The sequence below is a fragment of the Chelonus insularis genome, unplaced genomic scaffold, assembly GCF_013357705.1.
Source record: "Chelonus insularis isolate UGA/USDA-ARS -01 unplaced genomic scaffold, ASM1335770v1 contig_151_pilon, whole genome shotgun sequence".
NCBI lineage: Eukaryota > Metazoa > Arthropoda > Insecta > Hymenoptera > Braconidae > Chelonus > Chelonus insularis.
In genome coordinates, this window is record NW_023276393.1 from 284,964 (window position 1) to 312,063 (window position 27,100).

General features: G+C 24.7%; 3 protein-coding genes across 10 annotated transcripts; 1 reads left to right on the forward strand and 2 right to left on the reverse strand.

Moving 5' to 3' along the window:
- Positions 1-619: 619 nt before the first annotated feature.
- On the forward strand, positions 620-12,935 carry LPCAT (lysophosphatidylcholine acyltransferase). 5 transcript variants are annotated; one of them, XM_035078283.1, is made up of 9 exons: positions 620-1,255; positions 3,315-3,460; positions 8,317-8,531; positions 9,589-9,701; positions 9,789-9,943; positions 10,016-10,153; positions 10,702-11,222; positions 11,531-11,610; positions 12,134-12,935. In XM_035078283.1, exons 1-9 carry the CDS (start codon positions 1,151-1,153, stop codon positions 12,143-12,145), a joined length of 1,485 nt encoding a protein of 494 aa, XP_034934174.1. In that variant the 5' UTR covers positions 620-1,150; the 3' UTR covers positions 12,146-12,935. The 5 variants fall into 5 exon arrangements, with proteins under 5 accessions (XP_034934174.1, XP_034934172.1, XP_034934175.1 ...); XM_035078281.1 differs by lacking the exon at positions 8,317-8,531 and adding an exon at positions 5,091-5,308 and having other exon boundaries at positions 625-1,255; XM_035078285.1 differs by lacking the exons at positions 620-1,255; positions 8,317-8,531 and adding exons at positions 2,502-2,594; positions 5,091-5,308.
- Positions 12,936-14,437: 1,502 nt separating this feature from the next.
- LOC118064031 (RAB11-binding protein RELCH homolog) lies at positions 14,438-17,949 on the reverse strand. Its single transcript, XM_035078380.1, has 2 exons — positions 14,662-17,949; positions 14,438-14,603 (listed from the first exon to the last, which is right to left on the reverse strand). The coding sequence occupies exons 1-2, from the start codon at positions 17,841-17,843 to the stop codon at positions 14,459-14,461; spliced, it is 3,327 nt and encodes a 1,108-aa protein (XP_034934271.1). The 5' UTR covers positions 17,844-17,949; the 3' UTR covers positions 14,438-14,458.
- Positions 17,950-18,661: 712 nt separating this feature from the next.
- Ask1 (apoptotic signal-regulating kinase 1) lies at positions 18,662-26,843 on the reverse strand. 4 transcript variants are annotated; one of them, XR_004690012.1, is made up of 13 exons: positions 26,790-26,843; positions 24,640-26,724; positions 24,396-24,533; positions 24,136-24,302; positions 23,433-23,528; positions 23,196-23,335; positions 22,954-23,109; positions 22,588-22,683; positions 21,837-22,387; positions 20,874-21,201; positions 20,171-20,347; positions 19,903-20,104; positions 19,722-19,836 (listed from the first exon to the last, which is right to left on the reverse strand). XR_004690012.1 is itself a non-coding variant. In XM_035078379.1 (12 exons), the coding sequence occupies exons 1-12, from the start codon at positions 26,824-26,826 to the stop codon at positions 18,821-18,823; spliced, it is 4,098 nt and encodes a 1,365-aa protein (XP_034934270.1). In that variant the 5' UTR covers positions 26,827-26,843; the 3' UTR covers positions 18,662-18,820. The 4 variants fall into 4 exon arrangements, 2 of the variants coding, with proteins under 2 accessions (XP_034934270.1, XP_034934269.1); XM_035078379.1 differs by lacking the exons at positions 19,903-20,104; positions 20,171-20,347 and adding an exon at positions 18,662-18,967 and having other exon boundaries at positions 19,677-19,836; positions 22,588-22,680; XM_035078378.1 differs by lacking the exons at positions 19,903-20,104; positions 20,171-20,347 and adding an exon at positions 18,662-18,967 and having other exon boundaries at positions 19,677-19,836.
- Between the last annotated feature and the right edge of the window lie 257 nt (positions 26,844-27,100).

Genomic DNA, 27,100 nt, shown 5'->3' on the forward strand with positions numbered 1-27,100 from the left:
AAAAAATAAAACAATTCAAAAAATATACGTGGTAAGTAAAAGTTTCTACTTTATAATGTAATCAATTTACATGAAATATTACAACACTACCATTTTTCCAGTACTTATGTTATTATAATAAATTTACAGTTATATCGTTAATATCATTTGTATTTTTTATACATAACAAATGTTTTCTAAAATTTATATTTTAAAACAGAATAAATAATAATATTTCGATTATTATGTAAGAGTTGGAAGAAAAAATGAAATTTTTTTTTTAATTATTAAATTTTTGCACATTAAATATAAAAATGAATAATTTTGTTATAAATTTTGATGAAATATGTGATACATTTATGTATATTTGAAAAATTTTATTTTTTTTCATATAAAAAATGTTGAAACCACTTAAGTGATTAATTATGTAAAATATTTAATAGAATTTTATACCGTAACTGTTTGAATAGAAGGAAATATTTCTAATATTCATTTGAGTTACAGTCATTAATGTTATCAAAGCATCTTTTTATGGTTCGAGTTCTTACTACGTCCGTGTATAACATAATTTTAAACCAATAGCGCATCGTACAACGGTAATGGGGAATAGAATGAAAGGTAGAATACAGTTTCTTCTTCCGTTTTTTTCAGCCTCAGTGAGGCTGTGTAGTATGAAGCAGCGACTTGAACTTGACTGAAGGTGACAGATTCGAACATTCCAAAGTTAAAATAATAATTGAAGATCTTAAATCTTCACAAAGAAATATTAAAAAATTTATTAATGAAATAATATAAATTAATGAATAAAGTGATAAAAAAAGAATAAACATAAATAGAGTAGAAAAAATTTGAGAGTTATGAAATGACAATACTTTTGATGTTGGAATAAATTGATTACCAAATCTTGAAATATATATAGATAATATCAGTGATATACACCGTCACCATGCGCCGTCGCTGAGTATTTTACTAGTCCTCGGATTTTCCACGGATTCCACCGAGGCAAAGTGAAACGTCGTTGTCACCAGTTTACATTTGACGACTATTGATTTAAAACGTTGTTGTATACGTTCAAAAGTAGCTTAATTATTTAAGTGTTTTATTATAATATTGTGATTATTATTATTATTATAATTACTACTTGGAATACACGAAAACAATAACTGACGAAATGAAAGATTTTTCAAGTGAAATAAAAGCTTCTTCTGTTGATACTGATATCCTCAACCCTTTCGTTCATCGTCTTGAACTTGATACTACTTATGACAAGCTTAAGGTAAACAATTACTTGATATTTTTTTCAAAAATATGTTTATTCATTTGGCAATATCTTGATGATGTTAATAAATGTATGTCAACTTGTTTGATATTATATAGTTTTTAATCATTTATTATGAAACACAATATTTATTTTATTTTATGACTTTTTATTTTTATTAAATACTTATTTTTAATTTTTATGAATAATTGAGTAACGGGTTCAAACTCCGCGCCGAAACAAATATTAAAACTTGTCAGATATGATTGAAATTTTTATATCATTTTGGTTCAGTTTAAAGTTTGTCATGTAATGTTCTATTTTTTTTTTCTTTTTCTTTTTTCTATAAAAATTAACTTTTTTGAATAGTCACAAAATATGTTTATAATATTTAGTATGAATTTAATTATTTATTTAACAAAAATATTAAAAGAAAAGCAATGTATTTATACAAAAGACACCAATACGTAAGAAGAAATGTGGAACAAAAATGTAGGCTACTAGAGAATGTATTATATATGGATGTTCTTGTGTATTTATTTATATGTATAGAAAAGCTACATTATACTTACACATTAAATCCAATTGAAGGGTATTTATTTATTTTAATTTTAATCATTAATTAATGATGCTGTTGAATTATTTGATGACTGATAAAGTTCATTTAACGATCGATGCTTTTTCGTTTAGTAATAAAAGAAAAATCATTTACTCTTATTAAAATGTTTGTATATTTAATAAATTGAGCAGTTGACACATTTGATTGTTATAAATTTATATGTTAGTAATGTGTAGATGTATCGTAAAATTAAAAAAGTACATATATATTTATACGGTGACCTTCAGGCATCATTAAAATGAAAGTTTCGATTCCGTACACCCGTAAGCGATTTAGGTTGACAAGTTAAAAAATATGTGAATACTTAAGATATATATGTATAATAAAAATATTATTAAAAATAAATTTATAAAATTCATTATCATTATGTTGTTCTAATCAATATTTATTGAGTTAGATAATTGTTAATCAAATTTTCAGAATATTATGTAATAGTCTTAGATAAATCTATCGAAATAAATTGAACTATTTATTATGGCAGACAGTGATATTATTTAAATTACATAATATTATATTTTTAAATTTACTATTCATTTGTTAAAAAATCATAATAAGAATTTTATTATAAAAAATTATATTCTATTTTAGGAATAATTTTTTTTTTTTTTTTAATCAATAATAAATATTTTTAGTTATTCGTATAATTTGTATAACAATTTTGATTATTTTTAGTTTCAGTTTATAAATATTTATTATTGGCGTGCGAACAACACTATTGACTACTTATTGATACACAAGGTGTTTAATGTGCCTTTGATAAATGCACTGATTTCGATGATAATAATATCTGTTTTTTTTATATTTTATTTTTATTAATAAATATTTAAGATAAAAAAAAAAATTGATTTTTAGGACTTTACTCAATGCTTATAAAGTATTATTGAAAAATTAATAGATAAGTTAATAGTATAAACGTATCAAATATTAATGTCTATTCAATAATAATATCCATTTTTATACTAATTAATATTTTGAAATATCATAAATTCAATTAATGTTAAAAATAGCTAATATCTTTTCTTTTTTATTTCTAATTGAAAAAATTATTAATTATTTAAATAAACTAAGGATATATTTAGTGTGGTAAAAATGACAATAATTAAAAGTAAAAATACTAAATATTAAAAGTAAAAAAAGTAGTTTACTTTACTTTAATGATTTTATCCATATGTATGTAATTTATTCGATTAAATAAAAATTTTTTAATATCAAAATGATCACAGCTCATTAAAAATAATACATTATTGAAAGAACACGTGTTATTGATGCAAGAAGCATCTGAAATGCGTTATTTATTTATAAAAGCGCATGCGCTATTTGTCTGATCAATGATACATGTGCACGTTAAAAATAAATATTTCAATGAAAATTTTTTATTTACATTAATGATTCTATTTTAAAATATCTCTAAAATGTGTTCAATTGATTGACATAATTTATTATTATAAATTATTTCAGACGGCGTTCTTGACGGTTGCTCTGCTACCCTTGCGTCTAGCTTTGATCACAGGTCTCGTAATTTTCGCATGGTTATTAGCATGCTTAGGACTTCATGGTCTATCAGATGAAGATCTACGAAGAACTCCACTTACTGGTTGGCGACGGTAAGTTATTATGTAACTTTAATTTAATATATTATATTTAGAATGAAGTTTGGTTATTTGAAATTAATTTTTTTAACACTTTTGATTTAAACTGATTTAAATCAGTTTTCATTTTGTAAAACGTGATGGATTTATTAAGTCTATATTTATTTTAACTAGCCATTTTCCCATTTAAAATATCAATTAGTTTCAGAAATTTCGAAAAATTCATTTCAGTTAAATACAGAACAAGAAAAATCTTTAAATTGATTCTAATTTAAGTATATGTACATACCTACTAAGGACTATTTGAATAAAGCACATTTCCTTCTAATGTACATTTTGTTTATCAAGTATTTTAAAAAAAAACTTTTTTCATTTTTCAAATGACTTAATATCTAACTATACTTTCACCTGTACTAACATTCAGCTTTATTTTACTATTTTATTTTTAACAAATTATATTAACATTTTTTTTTATCGCCAATATGGATGCTTAAAAGACGGATTTCTCGTATCAAGTACCATAATCACGTTTGCAGATTCAAGCATATGATAATATGCGCGACAGTTATCGTTCCTATTATATGTTTATTAAAGAAAATTAAAATGAATAATTTTTTTATCAAAATTCATGGTATTATTAAACTCTAGTTCAATATCAATAATTCAGTCATTCATTTAGCATTAAGCATTGTTATTTATTACAAATTAATATTATCAAAAAAGTTATATTTCCTATTTTATCTTTTCTATTACAATCATTCTTATATGCTGTCATATACTTAATGACACTACATTATAACCTTGACAATAGTTTACTTTAGTTTGGAACAAATATGACAATATTGAATATTTTTTATAAAAGGACTGGGTTATGTTAGCTAGAAATACTATTATTAATTTAGGCTGTTGTCAGAGGAAAATGTAAAAAATAATGTTGATACTTGAGATTATACAATAATACAATAATTTAGTGAAATTACAATTAAACGATGTAATTTACGCACATTTGAATCTGCAAAGGAGATACTGCTGCTTATAACTAAGTTAGCTATAACTAAATACATATTTCAATGAGGAAGAAAAAAGTCGATAAAGAGAAATGTAAATTGCTCATAACTATACATATAGATTATTTTAATTTTTTAACTATGTAATGACCTTTACTTAGTTTGAGAAAGTAATGGAATAAACAAAAAAATCACGAAATTCATTGTGTATCTATTTATACATATAATTATATACATGGAGAGAAAGAGATAGTAAATTTTATTCCAATAAATAATAGCCTGTCGTTTCGGGTACAAAGATGAAATAAAATTATTTCTTGTAAAAATTTTATTATGAATCAAAATTGTAAACTATACAAAAATATAATATTGTATAAAATATTACAATTGAAGTGTGTAATAAAACATTGTTCACAAGAAAACATTTTTATGTATACTAATGAAATAATTGGTTATTACCATTTTTTTTACCCGACACGACAGGCTACTATTTATTGGAGTAAAATTTACAATTCCTTGTTCTTCGTGTATTTTTGATTAATTTGTTAATTAATATTTAAAAAAATAATCAAATAAATAATTTAGTAGTTTTAATGTATGAATGAAATAACAATAACTGTGTTAAAAATAAAAAATAGTGACATGAGGGTGGTGGTGTGCTGGGTTATGAGGGCAATGTTCATCTGTGGGGGATTCCATCAATTGAAGGTGAAGGGTCAAAAAGCAACAACAAAAGATGCACCTGTTCTGGCTCTCGCACCACACTCGAGTTTCTTCGACGCGTTACCGGTCATCTACCTCGGTGGGCCAAGTATCGTTGCTAAAGCGGAGACGGGAAAAATTCCTTTCTTTGGAAGTAGGTCTTCTTCCTTACTTTACATTATTTCTATCAATAAATGGCAATTCTTTCAATATTTTTATTACTAACGAAAATAGTTATTCTATTGCTAATTTGAGTCTAAATGTTGACGTTAATTTATCATTATTTATAAAACAATCATTTATATTATTACCGATGCCTTTGTTTACAGTGCTCGTGAAATATTAAAGCTGTGTTTTACAATTTTATATGAAAAATACTTGACAATAAAATTATGACATATATCAATGAATGACCTAATTTTTTTTCGGTATAGAGACAATGTAAAAAATAAAATTGAAGCTTGAATATTTATCATATAATTGAAAATTTATTTTTGGCTCAAATTTTTAGTATAAATCTTGATTGTGATCAAAATTAGCACATAGAAAGTAAAACTCAACTTTCTAAAAACCTTCGTGATCAATAAAAATTAAATTCGAGCAATGTCTATCTTCGAAAATCTTTAACCAATAATATCACATTCAAATATTCAAGCGAATATATTTTTTTCTTATTTTTTTATCTTATATTAATTAGATTTTTGTAAAATTAATAAACAAATTATATTATAAAAAAAATTCATATATCATTTTAACTATTAAAATCTGTAAAAACTTGGCCTCGGATATCATCTTTATACATTGGATTTGTTTGATTATTCAAATTAAATTTAATATTTTGACTCAAATTATTACATAATATTGGCATTTCTGTTATAGTTATACTCTTAGAAGTTAGTGGGCAAATCATTTAAATGATTTAGTTTTATGAATAAGAAAATACTCCTACTAATCATAAATAAAACATTTTTCATTATTCATTTCAAGCTTTTTTTAAAACTCAATAGCTTTTTTCTATTTCTCAACTACAACAACTTCAACTTTTCATGTATTATGCAAAACTTATTTCTTATAATTAAGTTTAAATTTTTTTTTAAATAATATAATCATTTTTTCTTACTAAATTTATATTTTGTCTTTCTAAAAATGAAAAATCAACAAATGAACACTTTTTAATTATTCTTTTAAATATAAGAGGATAGTTGATTGTAATGTTTTCAAGACTGCTAATAAACCATATCTAATTAGTTATTATTTATCTTATTGAGATCTTTGGAGAATATAATGAAGAATTTCTTAACATCAAAATCAGTCTCATTCAATCAACACACATATACCACATTAATTGTCATGGGTCAAACCATAGAGCCTATTTCAAGCATTTTTACATTATCGACACTTCTGGAATAAATTTTATTTTTTTTTAAAATAAAATTCTATACCAGCCATTAATTATAATTCATTAAAGTAAACGTCATAAATAAAATTTCAATATATTAAGAGAATATGACAGAAGGAATTCTCTCTATACTATGAAAATTTTAGTTTCTCTCTTCAACTCAATCATAGTTGAACTAATATTTTAGAGTATGAAAAGAAATCTGTTTTTGATACATTTTTATATTGAGTTATTTTTATCTAAAAATATTTATAAATTAGTACATAAGATTCTAAACGCAACTTTTGAATAGAAAATTATTGAGGCTGACCTGAGGGCTATGGTAAGAATATCGAAAAATAAGATCCTTTGAATTAAATAATTTTATCATTGAAAGATTAATATATAGTTTAATAAGAAGAAAAAATTTAATTATTTTTATTTAGATAAAATTTAGTATAATACGATTCATTCTAATAGAGAATTTTTGTGCAATGGTTTTTAATTAATAATTCACATTATATTTCATAATATGGTGTATTCTGTCAAACCTGATATGATCATAATAATAATTGGACATATATTATGCTAACAATTCTCTTTAGTCACTAATCTCTACTAATTATAATACTCTATTTGGCGCATTGACGTAACTTGAGGCGCACTTGTGTTCAGAAAGTGGATATAGACATGATCAGACCAAATTCTTTTATTTACCTAAAAAAAAATTTTACCAGCAGTTGTGACGTTTTATTACGCTATTTCAGGTATTCGTCTACTACTTCAGTGTAACTGAAAATATAAAACTTTATGTAAGAAAGAGTAGGATATAATGGTCATATGAGGTCGCCTATCTTCTCACCTTTTTTTTATTTTATTTTCTCAACCTTTAAATCTCATTCTCATAATAATGTTGTTATCTATAGGGTATAAGTCACAGTTAAATAGCTCTATACTCCCATACTTCTTTAAGAGCATGAGAACAATTTTGAGTTTATATGTATATTTGTTAATACATTGAAAATAAATGAATAATTTGACTATACTTAACATGTTTTTACTTGTTGAACATGAATATTTTTGTTTTATTCTACAAAGTAAAACATTGTTTCCGTCATTTTAAAATATGAAAATTTTTCATTCAACAGTAGAGAGGCTAACTTATTGACTCGAAAACTAACTTCAAATAATAATAAAAATTTTTGACAACTTGTATTGTTATGTATATTATGATAAGAAGTAAAATTCAAATAGATAAATTGTTGAAGTTTACTGAGATTATGGTAGTTTTTCGTTAATAAAGTCTAAATTAGGCCAAGATAAGTGGTAGTTTTTAAAAGAAATCATCAGCAACTTAAGTAGGGGAAGAAGGAGTAAAGTGAAGCACCATGAAAAAATTTAAATCCACAAATTAAACATTATAGTAACAAATGTTAATAATTTTCAATGCATTTTCAATGCAATAAATTGAAAAGTACAATAAGTTTTTTTAAGCTTATTTTAATAAATTAGTACATTTTCTCAAACGTTTAATTTTACCCACCTTTCCCCTATATAAAAAAATATAAATATAATTTGAGGTGAGAATTACGACTCGGTGTGTTAAGTTTTTCCAATGTATGGTGGATGGGATTTTGCTAAATTGAGAATCTAATAATTATTTTTAATAATGATCTGGTATCAGATGTAATAATAATAATAATTATAATAATAATAATGAATTTAAGAGAGAAAAATATGATTAAAGTTATTAAAATTGAACAAACTAATAATCCATATCACAGAAAAATAGTGCCCTGGTTATGCTTTGTCGGCCAGCTGACATATCGTGCTGCAGGAATGAAAATTGTTATTCGCGGGAAGCAAGCATCAAGATCAGAAGCTCCAATATTGGTGGTTGCACCTCATTCTACTTTCATCGATGGTGGGATAGTCTACATCCTTGGGTTTCCATCAACAATCGTCAGAAGGGAATCCGGCTTGAATCCATTTGTTGGAAGTATGTTTTATGTATACGCTTTTATTTTTATTACAATTTATACAAAATATTTTTCTATTCTTATATTGTAAGTAAGTAACTTCTCAACTTACTAATCCCATTCACCGTATATTTTTAAATCTATATCGAAATATAATATATTAGTAAGTTATTAAAACAAAAAAAAACATCTTGCTTTGTGTAAAACTTCTACTAATCACAGATATATCCATTTTTCATCTATTTAAACATATTATTAGCTTTTAAATATTAATCACAATGTATATGTAAATTTCATTTAATAAGCATGCTTAAATATTTTATATAGTTTCATCAATTAATGCTCATCTGTAAATATATAACTAATCTTTCTTCATTTTAATCAATAAATTATGTATAGTATAATTATAAGATTTTGATATTTTAATCAGTAAAAGCTCATGATTATATTTTTTTATATAAAATTTTTTAATTAAAAAAAAAATAATTAAGTAAAGAATCATTAATTATCATAAGCAGTATTAATATTGTTAAATATGATTTAATAATTGAGTAAAAACTATTTTTACATTTAGAATAAAGTTTCTGAACAATATGATTAAGTTTGAAGAGATTTGATCAAATCAAATGTCAATAAGTAGTAGTATGGAACTGTCAAATTTTATGAGTTTTAATTAGATGTGACAGTTATTTGTTGCTTTTTCAGTCAAATTAATTTAAATAAAACTAAATATGATCAATTTCTAATAGATTAACTACCATCAATCTTTATATCTAATTTCATTAGCAGTAAAATATTATTAAAATCAAACAGATATATAATTAATTATGATATTAAAAGATGATATTGAATATATAATTAACTTTTTCAATTTAAAATTTTACTTTGCAAAAAAAAATAATTTCATTAATAATAATCATAATAATAATAATAATAAAAATTATTAAATTCACTTTTATCTTTGTATATTTATTTTATAACTGTACGAAATTATGATATATATATATATATATATATATATATATATATATATATATATATATATATTATTCATTTGTTTTTTAAATTTATTTATAGAATTGATCAACTATACACAGCCAGTATATGTATGGAGAGATGATCCTAACTCGAGACAGAATACAATAAAGGAGATAATTGAACGAGCAACGTCAAAAGAAGATTGGCCTCAGGTAAAGTACTCTTGAAAAAAAATGATTACAAAATTGTTTGTGTTAATGGATGTTAATGTGATATTAATAATTTTTTGTTCATTTTAGATTATGATATTTCCAGAAGGAACTTGCACTAATCGTTCTTGTTTAATTACATTTAAATGTGGAGCGTTTTATCCTGGTGTTCCTGTCCAACCTGTTTGTATTCGTTATCCCAATAAATTAGATACTGTTACTTGGACATGGGAAGGACCTGGACCGTATGTATTTTTTACTTAAAATCATTATATTTTATTATTTAAATTTTGTGTTTGATGTGATTTTTTTTTTAGTTTGAAATTGTTGTGGCTTACGTTGACACAACTTAATAGTAGTTGTGAAATTGAATTTTTACCAGTATATAAACCGAATGAAGCTGAAAAAACTGATCCTAAATTATATGCTAACAATGTACGACGTGTCATGGCACAGTAAGTATGAAAACTGTATTTTTTCATTGTTAAAATTAATATAATGCGAGAAGCTATAAAAATCACTTGGATATATTGAGATAGTCATGTAAATATGATATGTCTACACACATAGACATTCTGTTAAAAATCATAATATTTGACTCGAAGATCTTGAAACGTTAAGATGGGTCAAAATTTAGACTTTTACAAGTCAGATTTATTACAATAACTTCCTATTGGAAAGTTAATAAAATTTTGTAAAAAAAAAAAGAAAGTTCAACATGTTTAACAAAAAAATTGGTATTCCAAATTGACTATGCTTACTGTAAATGATACTGACTTACTTTCATAGAGATGCAAGTTTGTAAACACATTATTTGTTATTTTTATATGTCTAATATATATAATTTAATGTGAAATCAAATATTTGATAAAATTTTTCTATGTATAAAAATGCTACATGCACACTATTTTTATATATTGTGATCTTATTTTTATAAAAACTATCTTTTTTATTAACCTTTGTATTGAGCTATTTAAATAATATATATTTCTTATTATTTCAGAGCTCTTGGAATTCCTGTTTCAGATTATACATATGATGACTGTCGTATTATTAGCAAAGCACATTCATTAAATTTGCCAAACGCCTTTAGTATCCTAGATACTCATAAACTACGCAATACTTTAGGGCTTCAAAATAATAAAATAGAACAAGAGTTAGTACAAAAAAGAAGTCATAAAATTGATGAAGCTGTTGACTTTAATGAATTTGCAAGGATATTAAGATTAGATCCAAAGGATCCTTTGGTTCAACAATTATTTAAAATTTATGACAAAACTAACAAAGGATATGTAGACATGGAAGAATATATATTTACAGTACTTGCTATAGAAAAAGCCAATTCCGTCCTAGATCTTCTTGCCATTGCATTTGATGTTTGCAGCATGCATAGTTCAAGATGTCTTGACATACAAAAATTAAGAAAGGTTTTAAGATTTTCTCTACAACTTGATGCTGAAGAGAGTGATAAAATATTTTTACAAGTTAATCGAGATTCTAGTGAATATGATTCAATCTCTTTAGGTAAAAATTTTATTTTTTTAACTCTATTAAGAAAATAACTTGCCACTGGGAAGTTAAAAAATTACTTGAACTAAATAATTATTATTTAAATTAAATATTTTTTTTGTTGCTAATATTATTATAAATATATCAAAAACACATCAAATATCGTCGGTCTAGAGTGTAACTCTGCTAAATCCATTTTTAAACTTTAGATTTTTCAATAGGATAGTTAGTTAATATAAGCTTATAGTTGATATTTTTGGTAGCCAGCTTTTAAGTAATAATATTCGTTAGACTTATGCACGTCTGTTTCCGTTCTACATTAGATTGCTATTCACTGTCTGCCGTTAAATTTCCTGACGAAAATCTAATGCCTTTCTGCTTCAGAAAAACGGCAGATACATATGTAAGTCTGCTATTAGTTTTACGTTGATTTGACTACGAGGGAAGATCAACCTTAAAACATGAATTATTTTTGGTTGTAAATATAAACTATTTGTACAGACCAAAGACGAGTTTTTCTTAATGTTTACAAAGTTATTTATTTTTAAAAAATCGATACATCAAGTTTTTAAGACTTTAATAAATTTGAATACATATATTATAATAATTACGGATAATATAATAGAATTAAAACTGAAATCGATAAAGTAATACATATACGTTCTACTATCATCCAAAGGAGTAACACAAAATAATTAGTTGGTCAGGTAGCTAAATTACTAAATTTAGTTTTTTTTTTCAATTATAATTAAGTCAATATATTTATTAGAATACATCTTGTTATATAAAATTCAGTTTTGACTAGATAAAAAGCTTTGAAACGTTAATTTAATGTGATGACATGTAGTTTTTTGTTTCCTAATATATTTTTTATTTATAAATGAATTATTTTTAAATATACAAGTTGGTGTATTTGTTTGTTTCAGAGGAAATGTTAACAGTATTAAAGACGCGAGCGGAATTCAATCATCTCTTCACTGCAGACTCTGACGATAGAAAGAAGAAGACTATTTGAGAGTGTCTATACGGCTCGTCAGAAAATCCCCAAATTGTTTCAAAAGATCGGGACTTTGACAAGCCGCTTCTGACAGGTGTATGTTCAAACGCCGTTTAAATGAAATCAGAAAAGTAAAAAATATGATGATGAGACTTGAATGATAAAAATGAAAATTAGTTTTATGTTTAAGATCTTCCTATTTAATCAATGTAATCTAACAGTATCAAATCTTGTAAATAGCAACCATGAAAAAGTTTCATAATATAAACATGAGTATTTTCATGTCAGTATCATCAACTTACAAAATGTAAGTGAAAAAATAAATTGCAAGAAAATAACTCATAGTTAGATTATTAATTCTTTCAGTTTATTACTCAGGGCTACTGACTGTTAAAAGTTTTAAAACTTTCATCAGTCTCGTAACGATATTTTGTTCAAGTTAATGACTTACGTGGTTAAATACAATTAATTTTATTATCTCCCACTTGACAGAAATTTAACACAGGATAAAATATAAACAAGTTAGAAGCATATCGTGTACAGATATTTATACTAAATGTAAAATTATGTTATGTAAAATTTCTCTGATAAAAAAGTATGAAAAAAACTCAATAACAAAATACTTTGATATTCAATATCTTTTACAAAGATAATTAGCTCACAATTCAGTTTTCAAATTACTTTTAATTTTTAATATCATATGAATCATTAATTGTAAAACCTATCTCTAAAAGGACACAAATTCATTCATTTTTTGTTAAAATAAAATAGATTGTTATTTATTTATTTATTTATTTATTTATTTATTGATTTATTTTTTATATATATTTGTTCGATATTTAATTCTTTATAATCATTAAAATATATAAAATATTCCGTTTATTAAGTTAATAATATTGATGACACAACGAAGTTTAAGCAAGTAGTCTCAACAATTAATATTGTTGACATTTAAAGAGATTCAAGTGAATCTTACATTAAAATTTATGTTAAATTGTAAAACTCTTTATTTAAATACTACGTAGTGAAATAAATGACGAATTTATTAAAAAATATTATGTTGTCTCTTTATTAAATCAATTTAATTTTTTTTATTTTTATTTGAGATATAAAAGTTTTTATAGACGGTTTAAATGCTATCCAAATTTGTAGAAAAAAATATATTGTAATTTTAGTTGAAAATTAAAATATTAAAAATGATTTATTTTTGGGAATTTTATTAAATTGTCTGAGAAATAAATAATAAATTAAGTTAATGTATAGAAATAAAATGACTGGTTTGATGAATATTTTATTACAAGTATGTAGTTTGAGTTTGAAAAAAGGATTAATTTATTTTTGATGATCAATATAAATTTCCCCTCTACAATTGTCACTTTATTTGCAATTTTATCGATATTGCACATAAATAGGACGATTAATTATTTTAAAATATTTATGGTTTTTATTTTCTATAAGTTATAAAATAACATAAAGAGCTTATAATGATGCTAATAAAATTATATCTGTGACTGTTTAAAATTATAAATCAATTGTGTTAAGCTGTAATCTTCGTCCAATTAAAAAAATATATGTATTTATATCAATGAATTACCATTAATATATATGTATATATGATATTTTTTTTAAATTTACAACCAATTAAACGTAAAAAATGCTATTCAATGAAACACCTGATATATTACTAAATACGTAGAGATAGAACTATTTCTCCCGAGCAACTTTATGTTAAAGTAAATAATATTGAATACTAATTGGGTGTATGAGTGGATGAGTTAAATTATGTGCTTAATAAGTCTTCTTTATACATACATGCAACGGCTTAAAAATTACCGCTATAATTTACGACACTTTATGAATCTAAAAATATAAAAGACGTGTTGACATTTTCAATTAAATTTTTATTCAATCATTACAATAAAAAGTTAAATCCTTTATTAAAATATCTCTTTGTCAATGAAAATGACTCAAAGGATTTGTTTTAAAAAAAATACTTTTTTAACACATAATTAATATACACAAATAACTTATTTCAGTAAAAAAATTTTTGTTTTAATCATTATTTTACTTGAATTTAACTTAAATTTTTATAACGATTTATTTTAAAAGGCAATCGTTTAAGTGGGTTTATTATTAGAGTAATAATTCGATTATTAAGTTTTCTTCTTATTCAATAATTTATAAGAGACCGCATCGTAATGAATTAAAAAATAATATTAATTAAAACATCATATTTTTGAAAAAAGCATATTTTTTATTTTTTACGAAATATATGTGATATAATTGGCGAATTAGGTTTAGAAGCAAATAATTTAGACATTTTATTTTTCATATCTTCTACACCTTGACCTGTACCTATCAATGTTAATGGCGAAGATGAAGAGGAAGTTGGTAATGATCTGTAGAAAAAAAAATATATAAGAATAAAAAATACAACATGAAATAAAATATACAAACCTTTGCTTCAATTCTACTGAATTATTACGCATTTCAATTTGTTGAATCAATAATTTAACATTATCCTTTTGTTGAAGGAATTGTTGAGAAACAATAACATCTAACTGTTTCAAACTAAATAACAAATTCCCAATAATACATTCTTCACTTAAAGAACAATAAATTAAATTTGAAAATGCATTTATCAAAGCTATAATAATATCGATCTTAACATGGTGTTGTAAAGTTAATATTGTTATTTTTTTTAAATTTATTAAAATAACATTCTCTACATAATCTTGAGGACAATACGGTGCAATGTTAGCTAAAATTGTTATAATCGGAATTGTTAATTCTTGTGGAATGTCATTATAATTTTTCAAAATGTTTTCCAATGCAATTTGACTTTTATTTTTCATTTCTTCAATTTTAAAACCAGTAATAATTTTACCAAGAATTTCAATGACCATTACTTGTACTTGTACATCAGGATCATTGATGAGTTTCATAATTATTGGTATGATTTTTGTAACAACGAGATTTTCATTAATGCCAAAAATTATACGACTGAAAATTTTCAGCGTTTTACTTTTTACGACAGATGGTTGTTCCAATAAATCATCGAAAAATACATTGATAATTTTTTCCATTAATTCAGATTGTTTACATAATATTTTGATACCTATCAATAAGCCTGTTATATCGACTGAATTGTTTGCCAACATGTTGTTGAGATGTTTTAACAATTGTAATAATTCATTAGTGTTTGAGGTAGACAAAACTAATATATGAGCTGGTATAAGTGACATTTTACTAGAAGATTCTCTATTGGACGTTATTTTTCTCTCCAATATCAATAATTCTTCATGAAATATATTTTTTAAATAAGATTGTACAGTGATGCTACTAAAACCCTTACATACTAATTCAAAATATATTAAAAAGTTGGTTAAAATTTTTTCTTGACTAACGTCAATCAATTTAATCATTTCCAAAATCTCTGGAATGAATTTTTTCATAAACCATTCAAGTTCTGGCCATATTTTCTCATCCCAAGAATTTATTAAAAATGTATTGATAAGCTTTCCCGTATCTTCTGGGTATTCAGAAAAAATTAATGGATTTGTAATAGTTAACTTACATAAAGATAATATTTTATTTGGTAATTCTGATGAAGTTTCACTTTGTAAAGCATTTTTAATGGTAGGATTATCGACTACACAAACAATTGTATAAGGTATTAAAATATTTAAAGCATCAATTAGTTTTATAATATTTTCAATGCTTCGAATGTCTTTATTTGGAGAATATTTGATATCAAATTTATCCATTTTTATTAATTGGTCTTTTAATCTTGATAATAAACGTATCATTAGATGTGATAAAAATCGTTTTAAATATAATGCCCATTGAGCAAGAGTAGGCAATAATATTGATAAACCAATTTGGAAAACCTTCGGTGACTCATCTTCTAGTGCTGTAAATGTTAATTCTTCAAACTGAAAATATTTATCAGTATCATCAGTTAACATGATGAGCAATGATAAGCTATGAACAACTTTTGCTCGAACAGCTGATTCTTTATCTTCAAGCAGAATTTGTTGAAGCATAGATGTAATTAATGAATTTCTAATTTCATTCGAAGCATAAGGTGCAAGTGCTGAACAACACTCGACCGCTAATAATCTTCGTTCAGGATACTGATGCTGACTTTGCTCCCAACAGAGAGTTATTATTTTTTCTAATAACATTCGTTTGTTGTCTAATTGTATTGAAAATATTAATGCTTTTATTAAGACTCTTCTTTCCGCTTGACGTGGCTTTTTTTTCAAGTTAAATAATAAATGGACCAATTTATCACAGTTCACACTTGTTGAATAGTATTTAATAGTTGCCAATATCAAAGGTATTATTTCAAATTTTTTGTTGGAGGCTATGTTCGGAGTTATAACTAGTAAACTTTCAATAAGTATATTTATAATATCTTGGGTTAAATAAATATCAGCTAAATTATCAATTACTGGTATTCCCACGTCACATAGATTATTAGAAACAAATCCTAGTATTTGTTTCCTAAAGTATTCAGGTAAATATCTAGATGGCAGGTTTAGTGATGTAAAAAGATCTGGTATAGCTTCTGATGACTGTGTAGTAGTTTTATTATTATCATTTATATCTTCAAAGCTTATAATTGTTGATATGCAGTCACTTGCGTTAGATTCTTGATAGGTACCTGTTTCTTTGTCAAATGATTCGAGCTCATTGGCTGGATCAGATGTTGAATTAATAAATGAATGTGAAATATTTTCACTAAATATATATTCTGAAATATCTTTTTTATCAACTTCATTAACACATTTATTCAAATTTTGATTTTTTTCTGACTTTTGATCAAAATTTCGTTCAAAATATGTTATTTCTTCGGCAATATCAGAATTATCATTCTCAATGATATTGATATTATCATGACATTGAAAATTAAAATTAACCTGTGTTGAAGCATCTGAAAATATTAATTTTTCATTTTCATTTTTATTAATAAATTCTCTATAAATATGTAACAAATTAGGAGGTTTTGGAATATTTAAACCAACGTCCTCCCAATCTTCAAAATCTTGATTTTCATTTTCATCACTAAAAGTAATAGATGTAAGTTTATAAGATTGCATTAATAAATACTCATAGACTAAATAGTTTAAAGCTCTTTCTTCATGTGGTTTAATAGGTTGTTTCTTAAATGAATCCTCTTCGAGTTTTTTGTGTGGTGATGTGCTTGCTGATTTAGTAACAACTGTAAGATTAGTTCTTAATGCCAAAATATTAGCTTTAGCTTTTCTTAGTTCAAATTCAAGTATAGCAACTCTTTCATTCATTTCTCCATCAACTTCAGAATATCTAGTCATATCTAATGAATCTAAAGTGGCTTGACTAGATGATTTTCCAATTGACATATAAGAATCTGGCCTATAAGAACAATTTTCAAAATTATTTGTATTAAAAAAGAAATCACGAAGTATTGGAAGTTCTTTTCCAGCTTCGCATAACTCAGCATGTAATTCTAAAGCTGTTAATAATAACTTTTCACTCAGTAACTTTGTGGCAATTTGATTATAAGATTCAAGTCCCACCATTATTTCACCTTGAGTATTATCTGAATCATTTAATGATGAACGATTTATCCAATTTTCTGAAACTTGCTCCATTATTTTATTTTAATGATCTTAATTATATATGTTTATTTTATTTTAACATTTTTTGATTGTAAAGAAAAGTTATTTATACGCAAATATTTTACTTTCTAGACTAATTTTTTTGTTATCTTCAAGTACACAACAATGTAAAATTTTTAAATATTTGATTGACTATTAAAGTAAATAAATTAAATAAATACTTTGATTAAAATCGCTAACATAAAAATGTTTATATTTTTTTTTTGTTTTGTCAAAAAATTTGATAATTTTAACTACCAAATTGTAGAGCGAAAATGCAATGTATGTACAATGTAAGTAAATAAATAGAGTAAATAAGAACTTGTTTCAAATGTCGTGACACCTACGAAACAAGAAATTTAAAGTGAAACATTTATGAAAATACTGTCTTACAGTAAGACAGTATTATTTGTATCAAGTAAATTTCGATTCAAACCTCCGTCAGTATAAAACGCGTTATCTTGGTGTTACGCTGTTGGCAAAAGTGATTTCTGTGTTCTCCTCATGTGTTAGTGCAAATATCTTCTTTAATCCCATTTGATCACTATGAATTTTCAAATATCATATTTTAATCATAATTTTAAGACGTGGTTCATAGTACACAAATGAATAATTGTCGTTTAAAATTTGTAATGTTTTTATGACAAGTGATGATATGAGATGTGTTATATATTATAAGTCAAATTACAAATTACTTTTGTAATTGATCATTTAAATTACTCAATTAATAATAAGTAATTTTACAAATAATTAATTAAGATTTTCATTTTCATTTATTCTGTAATAAATCCATCATGTAAATAATAGTCAGAAATTCCAATTTTTATTAATTATCGTAATATAATTACATTTACATAATAATTTTATGATTTATATATACATAACAAGTTGGAAATCAAAGTCAAAAATAGTTACAATATATGGATAAAAAAATTTTAATTTAAAATGAATTATAATTTCAAATATTCTTTTTATAAATTGTGCTTGCTTTTTTGACGGTAGGATAGAATTTCTCGCCATATTCTTAGTCCTACTCCTCCTTTCAATTGCATTTTATATAAATCTTCTTTAGAAATATGGTATAAAAAATCTTCGAATGTATATTCTTCGTTTAATACCTGCAAAAATATAAATATCAATAGTTTAATATTATTATTCATCATTACACTAAATCTAATACACTTGAATTAAATAGACTGTATAAAATTTTCTTTCTCTCTCTCTCTCTCTCTCTCTCTCTCTCTCTCTCTCTTATTTCACCGTTTCATGTTATATTTTGTTTAATTGTCGAAACAATAAACTTCATCATTCATCTATCTACATATATTTTTAATAATATAAAAATAAGAGAACGCGACATATATTATTTTATGTTGTTCTTTTGATAATTTAAATTAAAATGAATTATTTTCTCAGTGAGATTATACAATTTAATTTTATCTAATGTTATAATTTAGATCAAATCGAATTTTCTGATAATGATAAAATTCTTAAGAAAGAATAATTAAATGTAAATAGATTGTGTAGGATCAAAGTTAATTTAATTTTTTTTCTTTCGATCCAATTGCATCAGTTATCATATTTTTTGTTACGTATTGTTAAAGAAAATTTTATCGGATTAAAACAAATCTAAATGCATCAGATTTAATCAGGTTGTCAATATAAATACATCTATTGGAATCAAGTCAGTTATGGGTGTTTGTAAAATTTAATTGAATCCAATTTGATCTAATCATTTTGAATAAAAATTTAATAATATTATACGATAAAATTTTGTCATATAAGAGAACAGATTATTAGTAAATATAATTTATTTAATGTTAATACCTTTCGAATTGATTGATCATCAATTCCAATATTTCTAAGCCATGACGCTAATTCACCATTCATGTTTAATATATTTTCACTTTCTGAAATATTTATGAGGGGTACAATCATTAGTTCCGATGAAGAATTTGAACTTTCTTGAAATAAATTTGGACCATATCTAAAAAAAAATAATTGTATTGTTATAGAAGAAAGATATTTTAAGATGAATAAAATTGTACAATACAGTGGAACTACTATTATATTGGAACTTGAGAGGATATTAAATCTTCATATTGCTTTATATATGATTTAATTTACACCCAACACTTGAACGGTATTTTGTCTTGGAACGAAATAGATTCAAGTTATCGTATATTGTTGATTTACTCTGATGTAAAAAGAGTGGAAAAGTAGTAAATAAAACGTTTCTAATTTAAGGAATTAATCTAAAATAAATTATTCAAAATTGATTATTATCGTATTACTACTATTCTTGCGTCAACCATACTTACTTCATTTCTCATTTGAGCTGCTCATGTCAAAAATTTTTTATCTCAGTTGCTCCATTATACTTAAGAATAGAGCATTGAAGGGAAATATTTTTCGGAAGAATTGGATTCTTTTACATTGAACATATTCTACTTCGCTCCGGAATGAAATGAGATTGATGTGTTGAGTGTAAAATTAACCTAGGAGAAAGTGAAGCAAAAACTTATTTTCTCTACAGATTGATAAATATCATATAGGAAGAAAGGAATAAAACAGTATTATCGAGGAAAATCTGTCCAAAATAAATATTAATGATATTCATAAAATTTTATACTATGCTTTGAGTATATAATTACATATAATTTTATGAATAGGATGATTCAAAAGCAAATTGCAATAGAATTCTCAATAAAATTTAATAATTATTTTCAAATCGGTTTCTAACTAATCAGAAAGATTAATAGTCTTCAAATTAAAAATAAACTAAGCCTTACTAAATTTTGATTATTTATTTATTTTTTTTTTAAACTATAAATTGAAAAACTTTAAATAGTAAGGCTTCACTTCTCTTTTGAGGTAGAAAATATTTCAAACAACAAAAACCAATATATGAGAGATTCCACTGTATATACTAATATTAATATAATTGATAAATCTTCATTTCTAAATATGATCAAAATACTACTAAGTACTGCTATGTACTATAACAAAATTTAAATTATTTACCTTGCTCTCTGTTCAATAATACTGTTATTAATATTTCTACAAAGGCTGGTTAAATTTTCAATTTGTATGCACTGTTCATCTAAAGCATTTTTCAAAATTGTATGAAACATTTTTTGACTGTCAATCAATTCTTGAAGAAGTTGCATATTATTTATTTTCATATTTTCCATTTGGTCATGATATTCTCGCCAATATTTTTGCTCTATTGAATCGACAGTTTTTTGAGATTTTAAAGAATTTACGGTTGATACTCCAGATGTTGATCCTTCTTCTGGACCATCTGCACCAACCTGAGTTTGTTCTTGATCAATTAATCCGGCACCGAGTTCTGTCAAAAAATATAAAAATAAATAACTAACTATTTTGATAATAGGAAAAGAATTACTCTTTGCAAAATATCTCGATATTTCATACATTTTTGAAATTTCTTTTGAATTTTTTCAATCTTTTCGTGATTAAACATAATGATTGGGAAATTTGTCAAACTTTCACGAAATTTAAAAAATTTTTTTGTGCTAAGTAGGTGAATTGAAGAAATGCCATATTAGCCAATTTACTATTACCATATTACTATTGATGAACTATACTATTTTCTTATGCAAATTCAAAATGTGATCAGAGTAATTTTTTTCCATTACTATATTTTTTTAATTTAAACAAATTATTTTTGAAATATTTTGAAAAATAGAAATGATTTGCACAATAAAAAACTCATTATTACTATGACTACGTATTATGATTCTAGGGTCCTTAAAATGTGAAAGTATCTCTATATACTATAATTGTTAATTTAAAAAATCTGACCCATTACGATAAACTTCCATTTGGAACGTTCTAAACGTTTACTAATTTTAAGACGTAATATACTTAATTATCTATTAAATAATATTTATAAACTTATACAAATTAATTAATATAAATCTACGAAATGATAAAAAATTTATTTTAATGTACTATACTTACCAGGAGACAAAACCGTTATTGCAGTCTGCACGGCATTCCTAACAAGATTGTCCAACGCAAACATCCAATGTGGTTTAATATTATGCATTCTAAGGACTTCATTAACTGCTGTTTGGAAAAGATAAATAGCTAAATGAAGATGGTTAATTGTAACGGAATCAAAACCCAATTCTTGTTTCAAAGTTCTAAATGCGTCTATTATTTTTTCTTGATTACGATCAGATATATAATCACGTAATCCACGCATTAGTAACTCTAAATGAGTCATTCCGAGAATGGTTTGTCCTCCGTCATGATGAATGTTTCGCATCCAAACCTCACAAATGGTGGCTTCATCGTGACTTAATACTTTCGTTAAAGTCATTCTACGCTGGCTATCTTTTTTCAGTAAATAAAAACCTTCTTGTTCTTCTCCAGACTTTTGTCCAGTCTGTCCATTCAGTTCAATTTCTGGAGATAAAAGACCACCTGAAGAACTTCGTCGTGCTATTGAGCAATTTGATGAATCCGTATCACTAATGTCTATCGATGGTGTACTACTTGTTACATTGCTGAACACGAACAAAATAATAAACATTTTTAACTAATCATTAAATAATTATTTTGTTATTGATTAAAGAAAAATTTTAATTTATATCTATCTATAATAAAATTTAAATTAAACAATAATATATGTCATAGAAATAATATTAGGAGGTAATGTTGCAAACATTAGTTGATTAAAAAGAAAAGACTTAAACTATTACTATACCTGTTTACAGATAAGCAGGCGGTAGAAATATTGATAGGAGATAAAGGATGAGCTAAACTGCGATCTTTCAAAGAACTTGATTTAGTCAGCATTCTACTATATATCACAAATTAAGCAAAAATTAAAATTATGATTATTCATGATTATCTCCGTTTAAATACAAAAATATTACGTAAATGTAGTATGTAAAAATTCTTATTTCTTATATCACGTAATTAACGGTATCATTTGTCGTTCAAATAAAAATTTCACTTCATTCATAATTTGAACCATTTTTTTTTGTTTTTGTTTTAAATATTTAATATACTATTTTTGTTCATAAATGAAGATTTTTAATTTTTTTTTAAATTTCATAATAAAATATACCTATTATCTGATTGAGAATTTGAAAATCCAGTTGTCAATGTATTTGAATTATTTATTACTTTATCATTTTTTCCAGTTCGTTCACCACGATCACTTGGTACTGAAATACTTCTATTGAAGTCTGGAGGTGCTCCAAGTCTTGGACTTTTCTTCTTTCTATTGAAAATAATTAAATCGTATAGAAAAATTCATTTTTAGTTGTACAATAATTTTGTATGACATATTTAAAATTGATAGTTTACTCAGTTAGGAAAGAATCATCCAAAAGTTCCATAGCAGAAGATCGTACATCAGGGTTAGGTTCAAAACACCGCAAAATGAAATTTTTTGCTCTTTCTGACAATTCTGATGGTATCTCTGGATGAATTTTATAATATCCCACCTAAAATTTAATTTATCTATATGTATAAAATTATGATAGTATTAAATTTTTTTTTAAATAAATAATATTTTTAAAAAAAATAATAACAAAATTTTACCTTAAAAACAGCAGCTTGTGGAGAGCCTAATTCAATAAATGGGGGTTTACCCGTTGCCATTTCTACAATAGTGCAACCCAATGACCAAATATCTGCCTAGAAAATATTTAAATAAATGATCATTAAATATATTTTGTAATGTCTAGCTTTTCAGCTTTATGTAAAACAAAGCTTTAAAATGAAACAGTAAGTTTTTATCTTTAATCATTTTGACTGTAAACATAGGTTTATTAAATTACATGCCTAAATTTTTTTTGTTTATTAATTTTTGAAAAGTTTTTTAAGAATCAAATAAATAGCAGTATTCAACTGTTACGGTTAAAATTTTATTATTATTGATCATATTTAATTTTTATAAATAATATTTATTATAAAAAAAAAAAATTTATCATGAATACCAATAATATTGAAACTTTAAACAATAACTTTATAATAAATTTAAAATTAAAATATTCTTTTATTTCAGGTAGAAGAAAAATATTAAATAAAAATTTTTAATAATAATCACAAAACAGTTGAGAGTAAAATTTCTAATTAACAACTTGAGTAATAGACCTGAGCTCTTCACTTCTGTTACTGATTTAACTTATATCAATAATCATGAATAAAAACCATCAATTATTACTATACTTGATATACAATCTACTTATATGACATGTTATTAAAATTAAAAGTTTCTTTAATAATATAAAAATAAATTTACCGGAGCACCGTAGCCACGTTGACCTTTATCAATAACTTCTGGTGCCATATATTGTAATGTTCCGGCAAACGTTTCAGTACTTGGACAAAGACCAGCTAATCGCTTAGACATCCCAAAATCAGATATCTTGACAACACCACTATATGTATTCACTAATACATTGTCACCTATAGATTTTATAAAAATACATTTCTTATATATAATATATTTGATTTTATAATATGGGTGTTGAATTATTATCTAATTGTTAATTTTTATACCTTTTATATCACGGTGAACTATTTTTTGATCATGGAGATATTTTAAACCTTCAAGAATTTGTTTCGTATAATAAGATATCGTTGACTCATTTTCCTTCAATGGACCCCATTTGGATCGTAAAAGAGCTGATAAACTACCTAAAACGTATTATTTTATTTTTTGGTTTATTTTAATATAACAAAACGTTTCATTTATTATAATAATTATGTTTGTTTCATTTAGCTGTGAATAAATGAATTTTACCTCCTGGAACTTGTTCCATAAATATTTTGAAAAACCCATCTTCACTAATCGATCCTAAATATTGAACAATATTTCGATGTCTTAATTGACTATGAAGTTTTATTTCTTCATGTAACGGTTGTACGTCTCCAAGATTTCTTTCACGTATTTCTTTGACTGCTATCCTCACTTGAGTATTCAAATCTCTTGCTGCGTAAACAATGCCATAAGTTCCTTTTCCTAAAATTATTCTTCTATTTTGATCATCTAATTCATATTCATATTTTATTTTATCATCCATCATGTAAGCATCTAAGTTAGTGACCATTCCTTCTTGATCAGCAGTCATTTCTAAAACAAGATCATAAAATCTTTGTCGACATTGATTTGATGGGAAAAACATTTGGAAGTCGTCAGAATTTTCGTGGACATACAAAAAAAGGCATCTTTCATCACGTTTATATAAACTCACACTTCGAATCATATTGGCTGTAAATAACCAATCGTGAACTTGTTTACAACTATTTTTAATACTATCAAGACATAAATTCCAAATTTGAATTGATTTTTCTTCTGCACCGAGATTAACATTTACGTAACTTGGCATTAAAATTTTTGTAGGTTCTAGTATAAGTATAGGGAAACGTATGTTATTTTCAACTTCGCCTTTCGTTGCTTCAACAAAATAGTCCATCCAAAAACTAAAAATTTGTTCTTCTGGTGTTATTTCACTTTCTTCATTTTTTTTTCTGAATCTATCTATTAATGAAATATTACCAATTGTTGATTTAAGATACCAGTTGGGTGGTTTTAGTTTAAACATACACTCAGCTGCTTGAATAGCCTTTGAATAATCTTCTGCTAATACACTTATTTCAAAAAATGTAGCAACATCCCAATACTCTTTCAAACTTGATAAGCTACCTTTCTTTCCAATTAAATTATTTAGAATCATACCGATGTGCTGAAGTTCTTCACTTTTTGAAAATTCATTTCCGGCGATAACTAACAAAGTTGCTAAGTTTACTCCAGCGTATTCATTGGGTTGAACTTCAAAACCTTTCCTATACCAATGAATAGCATTTTTTAAAGAATCTTGATCCGTATGTCGACTTTCAACAAATTGATCTTTATAAATCCGTCCACAAAGACATAACATATCAGGTACATGATTTTCTTTTTTCTCTAAAGCCTTTTCTATTATTCGAACTGCTTTTTCACGATCACCTTCTTTATTTCTTCTACTTAATGCAAATCCATAGAGATAACAAATTGCTGGAGTTTTAATATAGTTTCTATGATTGGGAATAGTTCGTAAATCATCCACTAATTGAACCATTGCATCATAATCTTGAATTTCACGAAAGGATATTAAAACATTAAGTATTACTTCTCCTGATAAAACATTAGGATCATCTAAACGTTTCCTCATGTTGTTTAATATTTTAGCTAAATCTTCTCCCGAGTATGTTTCTCTAGCTCTTCTCAAATCGGTAAGAAATTTTTCTTTCATGTGAGCTTTCGATTGTACTTCAACGTCTTGAAAGAGTTTTTTAAGTTTTACAGTTAAACGTTGTTTAGGATCTATTATTTCTTCTGAACGATTTGCTGATAAATTTTTTGTTACGACACAAGTACCACAATCAAGAACACGATAAGAAATAAATGTATAACTATCACAAGATACTTTCAATCTAATTGTTGTTTCATTGTCCATATCATTGTAAAGTAGAATATTTTCTTTCATTCCAAAACTTTCTCTTACTCCTAAATGATAAAATAAAGCTGACTGCTGCACTTGAATACTCAAATCAACTACAGCAACATCAGCATTGTAAAAAATATCAAGAACATTTGTTTCACCAAAATCAAGTTTTTCAAACTGTACATGATTCCAATTACTACTGAGAAGAGTACATGCTTGCTTTATTTCTTCTAAAGCTATTTTTCTTTGATTAAGATGTTCTGTTTGTTGAACATCCATAACACAAACAACATGAATTTTTGGTTTTCCTGATATCGCAGTATGACCGGAAATGTCACTTTGTGTCCCAACGCTGTCTGTTGTTGATAATCCGTCAATAACATTTGAATGCAATCCATGATCTACAAATACGTTTTGACAAACGTCATTATTAAAATTATGCCAATTAATTACTAATAATACTTACTGAAAAATTCATTAATTTCACCACATGTAGAAGGCATATTTTCAAGTATTTTTTTAATTAAAAAAAATAGAGAATTAAAATATCCAAATTCAGTGAGATTTCAAATATTATAATACCTGTAAAAAATACACTAGATAAATAATCAATATTCAATAAATATTACGCTTTTAATGTTGAATCATGTTAATAATAATAAATTAAGAAGACAATATTTAATAATTATAAAAATTTTAATGTATGTAAACATATTAAAATCTAAAATAATATGGTATATTTTATTTGAATAAAAAGTTATAAATCAATGTTAATAT